General features: G+C 50.2%; 4 protein-coding genes across 7 annotated transcripts; 2 read left to right on the top strand and 2 right to left on the bottom strand.

Annotated features, from left to right (window-relative positions):
* The first annotated feature begins 124 nt into the window (after nucleotides 1-124).
* LOC117892983 (fumarylacetoacetase) lies at nucleotides 125-2070 on the top strand. 2 transcript variants are annotated; one of them, XM_034799333.1, is made up of 4 exons: nucleotides 125-341; nucleotides 714-931; nucleotides 995-1596; nucleotides 1662-2070. In XM_034799333.1, the coding sequence occupies exons 1-4, from the start codon at nucleotides 255-257 to the stop codon at nucleotides 2006-2008; spliced, it is 1254 nt and encodes a 417-aa protein (XP_034655224.1). In that variant the 5' UTR covers nucleotides 125-254; the 3' UTR covers nucleotides 2009-2070. The 2 variants fall into 2 exon arrangements, with proteins under 2 accessions (XP_034655224.1, XP_034655225.1); XM_034799334.1 differs by lacking the exon at nucleotides 125-341 and having other exon boundaries at nucleotides 762-929.
* A 250-nt stretch (nucleotides 2071-2320) lies between these two features.
* LOC117892972 (bone morphogenetic protein receptor type-2) lies at nucleotides 2321-8742 on the top strand. Of its 3 annotated transcripts, none has more exons than XM_034799311.1 (5): nucleotides 2321-2586; nucleotides 4653-4826; nucleotides 4902-5126; nucleotides 5189-5758; nucleotides 5822-8742. In XM_034799311.1, exons 2-5 carry the CDS (start codon nucleotides 4769-4771, stop codon nucleotides 7750-7752), a joined length of 2784 nt encoding a protein of 927 aa, XP_034655202.1. In that variant the 5' UTR covers nucleotides 2321-2586; nucleotides 4653-4768; the 3' UTR covers nucleotides 7753-8742. The 3 variants fall into 3 exon arrangements, with proteins under 3 accessions (XP_034655202.1, XP_034655201.1, XP_034655203.1); XM_034799310.1 differs by having other exon boundaries at nucleotides 2321-2592; XM_034799312.1 differs by lacking the exon at nucleotides 2321-2586 and having other exon boundaries at nucleotides 4652-4826.
* An 806-nt stretch (nucleotides 8743-9548) lies between these two features.
* Nucleotides 9549-11342, bottom strand: LOC117892977 (cytochrome P450 302a1, mitochondrial). Its single transcript, XM_034799319.1, has 4 exons — nucleotides 10713-11342; nucleotides 10064-10656; nucleotides 9813-10010; nucleotides 9549-9721 (listed from the first exon to the last, which is right to left on the bottom strand). The coding sequence occupies exons 1-4, from the start codon at nucleotides 11263-11265 to the stop codon at nucleotides 9599-9601; spliced, it is 1467 nt and encodes a 488-aa protein (XP_034655210.1). The 5' UTR covers nucleotides 11266-11342; the 3' UTR covers nucleotides 9549-9598.
* A 296-nt stretch (nucleotides 11343-11638) lies between these two features.
* On the bottom strand, nucleotides 11639-13693 carry LOC117892974 (UDP-glucuronosyltransferase 2B15). Its single transcript, XM_034799314.1, has 4 exons — nucleotides 12923-13693; nucleotides 12458-12870; nucleotides 12285-12397; nucleotides 11639-12224 (listed from the first exon to the last, which is right to left on the bottom strand). The coding sequence occupies exons 1-4, from the start codon at nucleotides 13582-13584 to the stop codon at nucleotides 11673-11675; spliced, it is 1740 nt and encodes a 579-aa protein (XP_034655205.1). The 5' UTR covers nucleotides 13585-13693; the 3' UTR covers nucleotides 11639-11672.
* Between the last annotated feature and the right edge of the window lie 318 nt (nucleotides 13694-14011).

Genomic DNA, 14011 nt, shown 5'->3' with positions numbered 1-14011 from the left:
ACCAAAGCGCAGTAAACAACTCTATCTCTTTATTCACTCTCTTACATACGAGAATATCTCTTTGTTTTTTTGGGGGCCTGTTTTTGTTAAGAGAAACGCGTTATATCTCTTGGGAGAGTAGTTCCCATATAAAAGGCGGATCTTTATGGTGGGCTCGCTCATTCGCTCTGGCTTCGCGCACATTTCTAGTTGTCTGTTTCAGTCTACTGATCCGCACCCACCTTCCAAAGTTCTACAGTTTCAGTGCTTCAAAGATGACCCAAAGTTTTGTGCCAGTGCCCGCGGGTAGCGATTTCCCACTGGAGAACCTGCCCTATGCTGTGTTTTCCACCCAAAGTAATGTGAGTACATACTGAAAATGGTTAAAGCCAATAAAAATAAGAGACTTTTCCACAAGTTCAATCAATATTCATGTAATTTTGAGGTAAACCCATTAAAATATAAAAGATTTTCTAGTTTTTGCTCTCAAGTTCAACCATTTGCCATGTGACTTTGAGCCAGTTCTAGATTTTTGCTTCGTTCTAGAACAAAAACCACTTTGGGGCATAACATTTGCATACATCAGCCTGCAAACAAGTTTGTTTAGGAAAACAATATGCTAATCTAAACTCAAAATAACTTATTAAACACATCGTACCATCTCGCAGCTCTGATAAGACCTCTTTATATCGTATCCGAATATCGTAATTCATATCTCTATCTATGTTCCACAGAAAGCTCATCGCTTGTGCGTGGCCATAGGAAAACATGTCCTCGACCTGAAAGCTGTCTCCCAATTATATCCACACCCCGTGCAGGAGAGCTTGCGTGCGGAGACTTTGAATGCACTCATGGGCTTGGGCCACGAAGCTTGGGATGTGGTAAGGACACAGACTCAGAAGCTCTTGCAGAAGGGTTCGGAACTGGATCAGAATGTGGACCTCAAGGAAGTGTAAGAAAGGAACAGTTGGATCAAAGCTTTACCACCCTTAACCGAATTTGTTTACCTTTTTAGAGCCATCATCCCGCAGACAGACATTAGTTTGCATCTGCCTGCTCAGATTGGGGACTATACGGACTTCTACTCGTCCATCCATCATGCCACCAATGTGGGCATCATGTTCCGTGGTCCGGATAACGCGCTCATGCCCAACTGGCGGCATTTGCCAGTGGGCTACCATGGGCGTGCCAGCTCTGTGGTCGTCTCGGGAACACCCATCCGTCGTCCTCTGGGACAGACGCTGCCCGAAGGCGCTGAGAAGCCAGTGTTTGGTGCTTGCCGTCTGCTGGACTTTGAGCTGGAGATGGCCTTCTTCATTGGAGGCCCCGGCAACCGGTTGGGCGAACCCATTCGCGTGGACGAGGCCTGGAAGAATGTGTTTGGCTTCACGCTGATGAACGATTGGAGTGCCCGGGATATCCAGAAATGGGAATACGTTCCATTGGGTCCATTCACTGCCAAGAATCTGGGCACTACCATCTCGCCCTGGGTGGTGCCAACGGCTGCCTTGAAGCCCTTCCTGCTGGACAACTTCCCACAGGAGCCAGAAGTGCTGCCATATCTGCGCCAGAGTGTCCCCTTCAACTTTGACATCAATCTGGAGGTTTCCCTGAAACGTAAGCAACAAAAGAAAGATAAATTCCGATTCCTGTGATTCATGTGTCCCCATTCCTCCTTCCAGCTTCGGATCAGAACGAGGCTCTCATCTCAAAGTCAAACTTCAAGCATTTGTACTGGACACCACTGCAGCAGATTGCCCACCACACGGTGACCGGCTGCAACCTGCGTCCTGGTGATCTGATGGCCTCAGGCACAATCAGTGGCGAGACTCCGGATTCGTATGGCTCCCTCTTGGAGTTGTGCTGGAAGGGCACCAAGAATGTGGAACTGCCGGGCGGCAAGAGTCGCAAGTTCCTGCAGGACTACGATGAGGTCATCATTCGGGGGCACTGCGAGAAGAACGGTCTGCGCATTGGTTTTGGGGAGTGTGTGGGGCAAGTGCTGCCCGCCCACCCCCTGCCTCAGTAGGGGGAAGTGTAAGCTCGTGAAATCTCGTTGAATAAAATAAAAGCCAAAATGGGAAACAAAAACACGCTCAACAAGTGCTGTAAAGCTCTCTTTCAATGTTGCTCTCCCACTCTAATGCTCGCTCTCTTCCCCAATCGCTGCCTCTGGCATTCCACGCTGCTTCGTAAATACACGCATGCCTTCTTCTTCAGCCCCAAACGAATGGCATCCAGAGGGAGAGATAGAGTGAAAGAGAGCGTGAGCAAGAGCAACGGCACAACGACAACGACGCCAAAGACCGAGCGCAGTGGCTCCCGCATTCATTTACTTACTTCGAGCTGGCGAAGGCGGCCAAACGCGAACATCGAGCGGCAATAGTCGGCGCGGCCATCCAGCAAACTAGTTTAAAGCACCATAAAAAGCCCCCAAAAAGCCAACAACGTCGACGGAGAGCAGACGCGACTGGCGCCGGGGCCCCAACAATAAAGTTTGCGGCGAGTGTGTAACTATTTTCAGTGCAAACAAAAAACAAATAGTTCATAAAACGACGGATAATCTCTATACAGAGTGCAACTGCAGTGCGGAGCATGCCCTGAATTGTGAGTGTAAGTGTACATAAGTTCAGGTGCAGCAGGAAAAGTGTTTGTCCTTTCGAGTTTTCCGCAAACAACTATCGAGAAAAATGTCTTGGAAAAATCAATTTTTTAGTCGTCTCTGCGCACGCACACCAACATAAACACATATAATCCACTCTCACAGACAGTTGGCAGCGGCAGCAGCAGCGGCGGCGGCGGCCACCCACCCTGGCAAAATAGTGAGAGGAGAAGAGCGAAGTCAACAAAAGACCCGACCAGACCAGACCCCTGAGACACCCATTCACATTCACTTTGCCATTATCGTTGCTGTTGTTGTGGTTTCTGTTCTGTCTTGCTTGCACTTTTGTGTCTCGCATTGATTTTGCATGTCGCATCGCGTCGTCAGCCGAATGTCGCAATTGAAAAAGTGCAGTCAAGGCAATGCATATTCAGCAGAGGGTGAGCAACGCTCACACACACAACTGTGCAGCGTGTACGCAATGAGCAAATTAGGTAACTTTAAAAAAACGGGACTACCTTTCGTTTTATTTACCTTCGCAATGCAAAGATGAACCCCGAAACACTCTCACGCACACACACACCAAAGCTTGGACATGGACAAAATGCACACGCAAAAAGTTAATCAGGTCTCAACAACAACGAGAATAAACGCAGCGCAGAGAGAAAGCAAAAGCTTTGCACCGACACATGCATACCCTTTACGATCTCAGTAGTTGGGCGCGATGCTACAGCAGATATACTGCACACTTGGAGAAGCGTGGCGAGCAGCATTTGCAATTAACTGGCGCCGTCGGCTATCGTACGGGAGCACCCGGCGGCTCTTCGAACCACCCCACATTACCCCTTCTCCCCCTGGTCATAATCACCAGCACCACTTGAGACAGCTCCAGCAGAACCTGTTTTGGCGCGGCAGAGAGTTTCTCGCTCTCTTTGGCTTGCAGTTTCTGCGCATGCGCCAGGGAGGGGGAACAGGAAGATAGAGAGAGAGTAGCTAGCCGGTCGATGCGTGCTGAAAGAAAGGGAGTGGGGGGACTCCACACTCTGGGGCGATAGCGGGCAAAAACAGAAACAAAAGTTTAACGAAGAGGAAGAGAGCGCGTACAGAACTCCAGAGATCTCGTTTCCCTCATTTTGTGTGGTGTGTGGTTTGCTGTCCCCATGTCCAAGAAGTCCGAACGAGGAGCTCTTAAAAATGTCGAAACTTGAGAACAGCAAAAGCAACGCAAAATTTAAAGTGCCTTTCATCATGGTTGTGTTTTAGCCCTCGAGCTCGAGCTTTTCATTCTTTGATTGATTTCCATGTTTATGAATAGAAAGCCTTTAAAAGTGGTTGATTGGGGAGCGATTCCGATAATCGTATACAAGCTTCCTTATCTAATAAAAATAATCTTATCTCGCTGAAAATTTCATGCTCCGTCACCCCTAATTAACCCAAATGTCGCCCCAATGCAAATCACTCATCAAACACATATACTGAATATGTGTTTGTGTGTCTATGTATGCTCTATGTACAGTGGGAGAGCGTAATAAGCTTAACCAGCCACATAATTAATGCCCCTGCTAAAATTTTCTAATCAGCGTCTCGAGTGGGAGACAGCGAACGAAGAGGAGACTTGCGTACCCCTCCACCGTATGCCCCTAGGGGCATATTAGCACTGTATCAATTTATTGTCACTCCCCATGGATTTGGGTATTCCCTAGTCGAGATCGTCGCCAATCGAAATTGTTGTGCATAGACCGGCGGCGCCTGGTTCCAAATGGGTTCCAAAGTGCAACCGCGTTCCCGCCAGTGACTGGATTTGTGGGTGTGGGTGGAATGTACACGCAGACGACACTCGGTGATCGTCGCCGTTTTTGGAATTGGAATTTATCTGGGTCCGGCATTATCGTTACACTTGATAAAGTTGCTAAATTTGCAAATTCCCATCGCATATTGATACACAAACACGCAAAGGGGAAGGCGGGCAAGTGGGTGGCAGGGGATCGTAGTGGATCGCAGACAATTGATAATTCTCATTGTGATTGCGTCAACAATAATATTTATAAAATATTTTTCGCTCTCTCTGCAGTTTTATTCGCCCACAAAATGCCGTAAAATTTGGAGTGGTCCCGAAACGACAGAATCGTTAGACCCTAAAAACGGGAAAACAACAGGCACAAGGAAGCTATAAAAAGGATTCCCAAAATGAATCGATTTACATGGAGCTGGTTACTGGTGGCCCTGATCTCCCTGGCCAGGAGCTGTAAGTAGTCGATAGATCGTTGCCCCATATATGTACAGCAGGTAATGGAACCATTTCGCTCTCTCTTTTGGATAGCTCCTGTTCCCAGTCGTCAGTACAGCTGCATGAGCTTCATGGAGAATGATAACTCCCTGCACGACGATGACTCCGAGCAAGATACCAGCGGGGAGCTGCTGGAGCAGCAGATCGAGCCCAGTGCCATTCCCAACGAGCCGCACAGGCGTAGCTGCTCCGAGGGGTACACCTTTTGCTTTACACTCTGGAATCAGACTCTGAATGGAACAAGAGTAGTCAAGCAGGGTGAGTCCGTCCATAAATATGCAGATAATTCCAATAAACCGAATCAAAAATCCCCTCCATAGGCTGCTGGAAGGACAACACCGATCGAAACTCCATTTGCAGCCAGTCGGAGTGCACCAGCTCGGCACCCACTTCGAGGACCAACTCCCTGTATTATTGCTGCTGTTCGGGAGATGTGTGCAATGACCAGTTTGCTGTGGTGGAGCCTGCACCCCTGGAGCTGGGCTCTAATGATGTCCGCTCACCGCTCAGCAATCTGGCGACGAGCAAGCAGCAGCAGTCCTTTCTGGCCAGCACAATGCTGGGCGTTGCCGGAGGACTCACTGCCATCTTGATTGGCATCATTCTGGCCATACAGTATTGTCGGGGGCCCAAGGAGAAGCCAGAACCCGAGGAATCCCCGCTGGCACCGTCGGGACCAGGCTACAGCTCCAATCTGCGGAACGTGGACAACATGAATCTGATTGGCATGCTGGGCAGCGGGAAGTATGGAACGGTAATGAAGGGTCTGCTGCACGACCAGGAGGTGGCTGTGAAGATCTACCCAGAGGAGCATCATCAGTACTATGTGAACGAGAGGAACATCTATGCCCTGCCGCTGATGGATTGTCCAGCTTTGCTGAGTTACTTTGGTGAGATGCGACCCACTGGGAGAGACGAGAGCTCCGTTTGAATAGATTTTCCCACTCTTTCAGGCTACGATGAGCGCTGCACCATGGATGGACGCATGGAGTACCAGCTGGTGCTGTCGCTGGCGCCACTGGGTTGCCTTCAGGACTGGCTGATAGCCAACACCCTGGACTTTTCGCAATGCTGCGGCATGCTGCGCTCCATCACGCGTGGCATCTCTCACCTGCACACGGAACTGCGGCTGGGGGATCAGCACAAGCCCTGCGTAGCCCATCGGGACATCAACACGAGGAACGTACTCGTCCAGGCCGATCTCTCGTGTTGCATTGCGGACTTTGGCTTCGCGCTGAAAGTTTTTGGCTCCAAGTATGAGTACAAGGGCGAGGTGGCCATGGCAGAGACGAAGAGCATCAATGAGGTGGGAACGCTGCGCTACATGGCCCCAGAGCTGCTGGAGGGAGCCGTCAATCTGCGCGACTGCGAGACGTCCCTCAAGCAAATGGATGTCTATGCCCTCGGACTCGTTTTATGGGAGGTGTCCACTCGCTGCGCAGACTTTTATGCCGCTGGACAGATGACGCCGCCCTACAAGGCACCATACGAACAGGAGGTGGGCTCCCATCCCAGCTTTGACCAGATGCAGGCGCTGGTGGTGCGTCACAAGGCTCGGCCGCTCTTTCCCGCCGGCTGGGGTGGCGGTGCAGCAGCCAAGGTGGTGCGGGACACCTGTGAGGATTGCTGGGACCACGATGCGGATGCCAGGCTGACGTCCCTGTGCGCTGAAGAGCGGATGCAGGAGATGTCAGGGCTGAAGCCACGTCTGCAGGTGCAGCCTGCCAGTCCGCTGCTGAACACCAACAACCTGGCATCGCCCACATCCCTGGAGCAGATGAATCTGACCACGACAACAACGACAACGGCGGCTGCAGTGCACCATCAGATGAGTTCGGACACAGCCGGACTACTGCAGCCGCCGCCCAACCAGCAGCTGCCAACGGAGAAGAATCATTTGAGCTACACGCAGCAGCAGCTGCAGCCGTACCAGGGTAGGAATCCTTGCCAGGAGAGGAACCTGGCGCCACTGCCACTGCGACCACCGCCGGTGCTCGTTGAACGAAGCAAGAAGCACAGCTTCCAGACACAGCCACAGGAGAACAGTCTGTCCTGCCTGGAGCACGATGTTGGTGTCGAGGAGCTGCTGCCACCAAACGGCGGAGGAGTCGCACCCGCCCATCACCTTCACAATCACCAGAAGAACACCAACACGAACTCCAGCCTGGGGCAGGGATTCCCCAAGCAGCAGAACACGGACCACAAGCTACGCGGCTGGCACGGAGTCCGCGCGCTCATCCACAAGAAGCTCTTCCGCAAGGAGCACGCAGAGGAGTTGTGCCGCCAATTGCAGCTGGGAGAGGAGAAGTCAAACCTGGTGGCGGCACTCAAAGCTGGGAGCGGCATGCGTCGACCCAACAATCTCGATCTGAGCCCCCGCCAGCCGCTGGACAACAAGCCGCTGCCCGTGCAGCTGCGAAGTGCAGAGCAGCGGAGTGGCACTCCCGCCCATATAGTGCCCCGATCTCTGTCCAGCAGCCTCATCAAGCACATCAACAGCAACAGTGGCAGCAGCAACATCACCACAGCCACCACGAACAACAACTGCATCCTGAGCCATGGCAACGAACTGCAGACGCTGACGCGACCCTCCTCCAAGCGTCGTCCGGGACATCTGCGCACAAACTCCCTGCTGGTGACGAGCCAGAGCCATGGCCAGGGCCAGGGTCTGCCCACGGAGCAACAGATGCGCCGTCAGCATAGTCTGGAAGTGTTCCGTGAGGTCTTCAGCGGTCGTGGGAGCAGCGAGCGACTCAGGGATCCCGCGGAGCGTGTGAAGACCCCGGGGGATGTGCCACCATCGGTGCGCAAGGCCAGGGCCAGCAAGACTCTGAGTCTGTACGATGATCGGATGATGGACTCGTCGCTGCTGAACATACTCTAGCATGAGGAGGTTCTGCTGCTGGAACTGTAAGGAGCTCCAGCAGCAGAACACGGACGAAACGGAGGGCAGAATCATATCTCATCCTCTCATCGAACACACACACACATATTCAACGATAGCCATAGTCGCAGGAGACTCGACTCAAACCGCTTCCTGGGAAAGATGTCTTCTGAACAAAACAGATGAAACATTTATTTTTTCACCATAGTTAGTGGAGCAGCTCCACCCGAGGACCTGTATTGTATATCTAGATGTATTTTTTCACCAATCATCCTAGCGAGTAGTGCGGCAAACAACCAAAGTCCTTATAGGTTAGATCTGATTAGAAATGGTAACACGGATAGGAGTGCATCACAGTATATAAAGGATGGAGGCTCTAAATGCGCTCTCCTCCCTCAATGATATATATTTTTGACTTGAAAGTACGTGAAACAGGTAGTAGTTTGTATAGAGGTTTTCACTGCGAGACTGTACTTGCTGGAGAGACAGAATTGGGGGCTTAGTCGGACGGACCACTTTTATAGAGCCATATACACTTAACAATCCCAAATGGAATACATCTATAATTATATGTAAAACATTGTAACTGAATATTTAGTCATCACACTATACTATACGCGTGTGTATGCTGGGTTCTACACCAGGGTTGTCACACCACCTCCATGCAAATTCCTATAACAAATTAGAACAAACAAATACTCGAAGAAATTTATATAATCAAACCAAAACAACCCAAACACTGAGAGGCAGAGAGACAACCCTTGGGTAAACCCACACAGCAAATTAAAGATTTTGTCGAGTATTATGCGTTATGCGGCATCGCCCCTCTGTTGGAACTATTCTCTTTACATTTTTTTTGGCAAACACTAGCCTACCATTTGGATGTATTTTTCATGGAATGAATTTCCTTAGTAATTAGACCAAAACACCCGCAGCCTTTCAATCACATAGAATGCAAGATCTAGTTATATGATTTACACTAATTCTAATTATTAACGAGAAGGGACGTGTGAGACGCTTCTTACGCGTCACAACTTTTATACCCGGCACTCAGTACTAAATCTGCACTTTAGCGGTTATTTGTCCAATTTTACATTTTTTCTTCATCTGTCATCTACATCAACAACACTACTCACGCCAACACGCTCCTTTAGCTCGCCACCCTCCCCTATAGACACACACTGCAGAGTCGCGGCAGAGTCAGCGGCAGAGGAAGCGGCAGAGGCAGCGGCAGAGGCAGAGGCAGTGACGTGTCAGGGGCCAGGCCATAAACAGCGCGAAGCAGATTGTGAATGCTGCGGGACGGGGTGGGTTTGGCTACTGCAAATTAATTTCTTCATTGTGGCTATAATAATGATCCAATCGTATCCCAATTTGGTGATCTGATAGATATGGTCATTCCCTACGGAATGGCGTTTTTAGTTTTCTGCTATCTTCAAAATTGTAGATTTGGGAGGTTTTCGCCCTTTTGCGGAGGCGGAAGGGGGCGTGGCTCATTTTTGAAATACACTTGTAACAGTGTGAGCATACAGAAGTCTGGATGCAAAATTTTGTGGCTCTAGCTCTTATAGTCTCTGAGTACTAGGCGCTCATCAGGACGGACAGACGGACAGACGGACAGACAGACAGACAGACAGAGACTCGGCTATTGATGCTGATCAAGAATATATATACTTTATGGGGTCGGAAACGTTTCCTTCTGTGCGTTACATACAACCGTTATGTGCACAAATACAATATACCCTATTTACTCTTCGAGTACCGGGTATAATTAAAGTAAACAATTTATTTAAAACCGAAACTGAAGCAACTCAACTGAACCTCTCATACATTTCAGACTTGCAAATCATTTGGAACGCGGCCGAAGCTCGATCAGTACGGGAGCATCTGGTTTATTGATCAGCAGCGTGACGACATCCAATTTCGCATCCGATCCCCCTCGCCAGATGAGCTCAAAGTTACGCAGCAGCTGGAAAATGCAAATAGCATGAGAAGCGATCGTTTTGACTAACAAATTGCTTTGGGAAACGATCAAAGATCGTCACTGTTTGTGTGCTTACCCGCAAGAGCAGCACATGGATGTTCTGCTCCGCCAGACGGCGGGCTATGCAGGCGCGCATTCCATGGCCAAAGGGCAACACCAGGTAGGGATTGAGGGCATTGCGCTGCTGCAGCCAACGATCAGGCTGGAAGAGTAGGGGATCCGGAAAGTGCTGCTCCAAGCGGCAGGCAATCATATTCTGAGTCACAACAGTGGTCTGCAGAAGAAGGAATTTCATTGGGGAACCCTTAAGGATGAGCTAACTCTTACCCCCTTGGGCACAAAGTAACCACTGAGCACCGTGTCCTGGTTAAGTACTCGTCCAACTCCAACCGAAATGGGATTCAGGCGCAGCGATTCCTTCAGCACGGCTCTCGTGTACGTGATGTCCGTGCGAAGAGCGTCCGCAGAGAGCGGCTGATCGGCATCGGGCAGCACTCTTCTCGCCTCCGCATGGAGTCTCTGCTGCACCTCCGGATGCCGAGCCACATGGTAGAGCAGGAAGGCAGACGCATACGATGTTGTATCGATGCCAGCCAAAAGGAGATCCGCTGCAGTGCCCACCACATCGCTGCGATCGAGCTCAGGGTTCTGTAGGTACGTGGAGATCAGAGAGGATTGATCGGCGGAGCAGCTCTCCATCAGTTTGAGGGCCACGCTCTCCATGTAGGACTGTGCCCTCCGTAACTTCCTATAGCTGGGTGTCTCCATAAGCCGCCACAGCTGCAGGCCCTGATCTGTGGGCAGAATGCAGCTGTTGGTGGTCTCGGCAGCGTGCATCAGGTGCGTGGATCGTGAGTGGGGAGACTGTTCCTCTGGCGAGAAGGAGTCCAGGCGGGCACCAAAGGTGAGCAGGCAAGTAACTAGAAGGGAACTCATATAAGAAAGGTCACAGATCGATTCTTTGTTCTCCCCTTACGTTCCAGATTCAATCTTGTTAGCTTTGGCAGCATATCGACGGCATCTCCATCGCACGAGGATTCCCTAAGGAATGCCAAAAACTCTCGCGTCACACCATCCACTTGGGGTATAAAGTTCCTTACACTCTTCGGCGCACTCAGCTCCTTCTGTAGCTGTGAGCGGAGACGCCACCACTCGGGGCCATTGGTGGGCAGCAGACCTGTGGTCTTGTACACATGCGGACGCTGGCGGCGGTACTGGGCGAGTGCCAAATGACTGCGCCGCTGCGGACAATCGCGTTCGTTCAGCAGCGTGGCAATATCCTTGGGGTCGTACAGCCAAACGATGTCCTGCCCTGGCGCCATAGTCTCCCTGACAATCGCACCGTAACGCTCGTACTTGTCCTGTCCGGCCTGATGCAGTCGCAGAAAGGAATACGAGCCAATGCCCGGCATATAGTTGTAGAGATTTCCTAAACCCCAAGGTCCGCGTGGTCCCGGCATGGCCTCAAAGGGCTTGGCAAAGGTGCACTGCCTCGAGGTGCAGCTGATCTTCAGCAGCTTCGTTAGCATTTTTACAGTCACAGTTTTACAGCTCTTGTCGCGGAGAGTTCTAGAAACGCACTGAAGGCATCGATTTTTATTGCTGGCCAAGCGCATTCGTGGTCGTCTTTTGTCTGAGTTGTTGCCATAAAATGAGTTCGGGCCAGGGAGTCATCGTGCCTACCTGTGGCTCGGCTTACCTGCCGCTGAGCTCGCTCTTAAGATCCCTCGCTCTTTGTTAATCTATAGATTGAAAGAGCAGTCCGAGAGTCGTAGAGCATGGCCAACTTTTGGGCGGTGCCAAAAATTAACTTAAGCTGAACGAAAGATGTAAACTGAATGTAGAAGTAGGTTTTCTTCAGATATTCATAGATTATTTATTAGTCAGTTTTTCTTGGGTTATACAATAGTTAAAGATCAATCGATGTGTTACGAATTTAGTCCGTCTTTTTCTCCAGACGACTCTTCACGCGCTGCCCCAATGTCTCATCAATATCTGAAGAATTCTCTTCTGTCGAGCGAGTCACATTGCCAGTGCGTGTGGCATAGTCTTCCCAGGTCGCATAAGTCATCTCATTGGCATCATTGTCGCGAAAATAATGTACACGCTTCTGGGGAACTGATTTCTGGGACTCGTCGTTGGATTGCATCAACTGGAACACCAAGAGCAGCACATTGGCCATTAATATCAGCAGAGCTATGGCTGGAATGGCCAAAATGTCCAGCGAGTGGGACACCACAAAGTTGACGGATGGTCTGGCCAGCTGGCTGTAGAGTTCGGGTTCGGTGACCAGATGTTCCACGTGCCACACGGCCTGCTCCAGCGGTGGCATGGGACGTGTGCGGAACTTGACCTGAGCCTGGGAGACAGCCGTGTAGATCGCCTGATTGTTGAGTACGCGCTTAAGGGTTCTGGCCATGGTCAGCTCAAAGAAAGTGTTGGTCGGGAGGATGACTCCAAGATTGCGTTCTTCGATGCGCAGAGCGTTCTACGGGGGAGAGGGAGGAAGATGTTAGATGGAAGCCTCAATGATGAAACGGGAACCTACATTGAATTGTTCGAGTATCAGTGGAATTACCAGCACGGGCACGGCATGGTAGATGGCCTCTTGGAGGCTGAAACTGTCGCCATGATTGAGGAAGCACTTCACACCGGATTGTGCTGTGGAGGAAAATATTTAAAATCATTGAAATTAGAGAGAGCTGCTTCCTAAAAACATACCTAGTATATCCTGCTGCAGTCTTGCATCCACATGCAGCGTCAAAATGTTGTTCATCTTCTCGGGCAGCTCCTTGACATTCTCCACATTCCAGATGAAGCCGTAAGTGGGATGCCGCTTGGCCATGTGCACCACAGCCTTAGTTCCAATACCAAAAAACAGATCAATGTGCGGAAAATTAATGTAGACAATCGCATTGATGAATTTATCCACGAATTTTTGTATGTTCGCCGGCAGAGGCCTGGACTTGGTCCAAATGTGAAGGCCTCCCACTTCGATCACGCTGGCTGGGAGATTCTGTGCGTAATCCAGTGTGGAATGGGTGTTCAGCAGCATCAACTTAAGGGGTGGATAGACGTGATCCTTGCGTGCCACTGCGCCCCTGGTAATGGTAAAAATATCGGACCAGGAAAGTCTAGGGCAGAGGCAGTCATTAGTCAGAATCACTTTCCCGGTGCCAAACTCACAATTTCTCCACCAAATACAAGCCGCAGTTTTGCAGACGGCCCACAAAGTCCATTTGTTCCGGTAGCTGGCTTATGGGATGTGGAATCCTTGCCACATTGATGGTGTCCTCAGCCCGTACCAACTTCAGTAGGTCCGACGTCAGCTTGCCGCCACTCACGCCCAGAATGGGTATGGAACGAGCCTTGGGCACCAGCGGCAGCAGGCATTCGATGCCATTGGTGGCATCGGAGATGATCAAATCTTGGTCGGCTACCTCATCAATCAATTGGGCACGTAGCTTGGCCAGCATTGGGGATTCCATCACCGAACGGCAGCTGCCCAAAGGTACGTCGTGCCAGACAAACATTTGCTGTGCAGTGAAAACCGAGCTATAGGAGGACGTGCGGCTGACAAAGTACTTGTGCACCACATCATAATCGTTGGGCAGCGAGAATACAGTGATGCCTTCCACTTTCTGCTTTGGAGCTGGAGCTGGAGCTGGAGCAGTGCTCAGCACGGTGAGGCGGTGGCCGCGTTCAGCCAACGCCTCGAAGAGCGGTTGTGTCCAGCCGGGATTGTTGTGACGTGCAGTGCCCACGAGGCAGAGTATATTGGCTGCCTCAGTTTTCAGCGGATGCCAATTGACGAGCAGCAGTAGCAACAATAAAGGCAGCAAATTCATGGCTAAATAGTTTCACTTTTCTATCACCAGAAGGTTGTTTCTTTTCCGTAAATAAAATTTGTGAAATTAAATAACTGCGAAGCAAAATTTGAAACAAATCGAGTTTTAAACAGAGACTGCACCAGATACGACGTTGTTGTGAGAGTTGGGAGAATAAGTGGATATAATCAGCCTACTGATTATACAATTTACTACAATTTAGCCAAAAAACAGAGCCGCCCTGGCATATGGTTCCAAGCAATCTAAGTTCTCCTTGACAAATTGAAGTTTGGCAAGTAAATAAATCTCTGTAAAGTTTTCCTCTTACCCGACCTTTTGCTCCCTCAAAGAAAATAGTTTACACACACTTGTCATTTAAATAATTATATCTTTTATTTTATTATTATACATTTTGCTTAATTAATTACACAAAGAACTTTGTCGTACT

This window comes from Drosophila subobscura, chromosome J (genome assembly GCF_008121235.1).
Source record: "Drosophila subobscura isolate 14011-0131.10 chromosome J, UCBerk_Dsub_1.0, whole genome shotgun sequence".
NCBI lineage: Eukaryota > Metazoa > Arthropoda > Insecta > Diptera > Drosophilidae > Drosophila > Drosophila subobscura.
Note: the sequence above shows the minus strand (reverse complement) of the source record. Positions and strands in the feature narration are given on the sequence as shown.

Coding starts and splice junctions, on each gene's coding strand:
- LOC117892983 (XM_034799333.1), top strand. CDS start 255: ATGACCCAAAGTTTTGTGCCAGTGCCCGCGGGTAGCGATTTCCCACTG. Junction 932..994: donor AATGTGGACCTCAAGGAAGT/GTAAGAAAGGAA, acceptor TTACCTTTTTAG/AGCCATCATCCCGCAGACAG. Junction 1,597..1,661: donor TCTGGAGGTTTCCCTGAAAC/GTAAGCAACAAA, acceptor TCCTCCTTCCAG/CTTCGGATCAGAACGAGGCT.
- LOC117892977 (XM_034799319.1), bottom strand. CDS start 11,265: ATGCTAACGAAGCTGCTGAAGATCAGCTGCACCTCGAGGCAGTGCACC. Junction 10,657..10,712: donor AACAAGATTGAATCTGGAAC/GTAAGGGGAGAA, acceptor GTTCCCTTCTAG/TTACTTGCCTGCTCACCTTT. Junction 9,722..9,812: donor TCCATGTGCTGCTCTTGCGG/GTAAGCACACAA, acceptor TGCATTTTCCAG/CTGCTGCGTAACTTTGAGCT.
- LOC117892972 (XM_034799311.1), top strand. CDS start 4,769: ATGAATCGATTTACATGGAGCTGGTTACTGGTGGCCCTGATCTCCCTG. Junction 5,127..5,188: donor AACAAGAGTAGTCAAGCAGG/GTGAGTCCGTCC, acceptor TCCCCTCCATAG/GCTGCTGGAAGGACAACACC. Junction 5,759..5,821: donor AGCTTTGCTGAGTTACTTTG/GTGAGATGCGAC, acceptor CCACTCTTTCAG/GCTACGATGAGCGCTGCACC.
- LOC117892974 (XM_034799314.1), bottom strand. CDS start 13,584: ATGAATTTGCTGCCTTTATTGTTGCTACTGCTGCTCGTCAATTGGCAT. Junction 12,871..12,922: donor TTGTATTTGGTGGAGAAATT/GTGAGTTTGGCA, acceptor CCTCTGCCCTAG/ACTTTCCTGGTCCGATATTT. Junction 12,398..12,457: donor ACTGCAGCAGGATATACTAG/GTATGTTTTTAG, acceptor TTTCCTCCACAG/CACAATCCGGTGTGAAGTGC.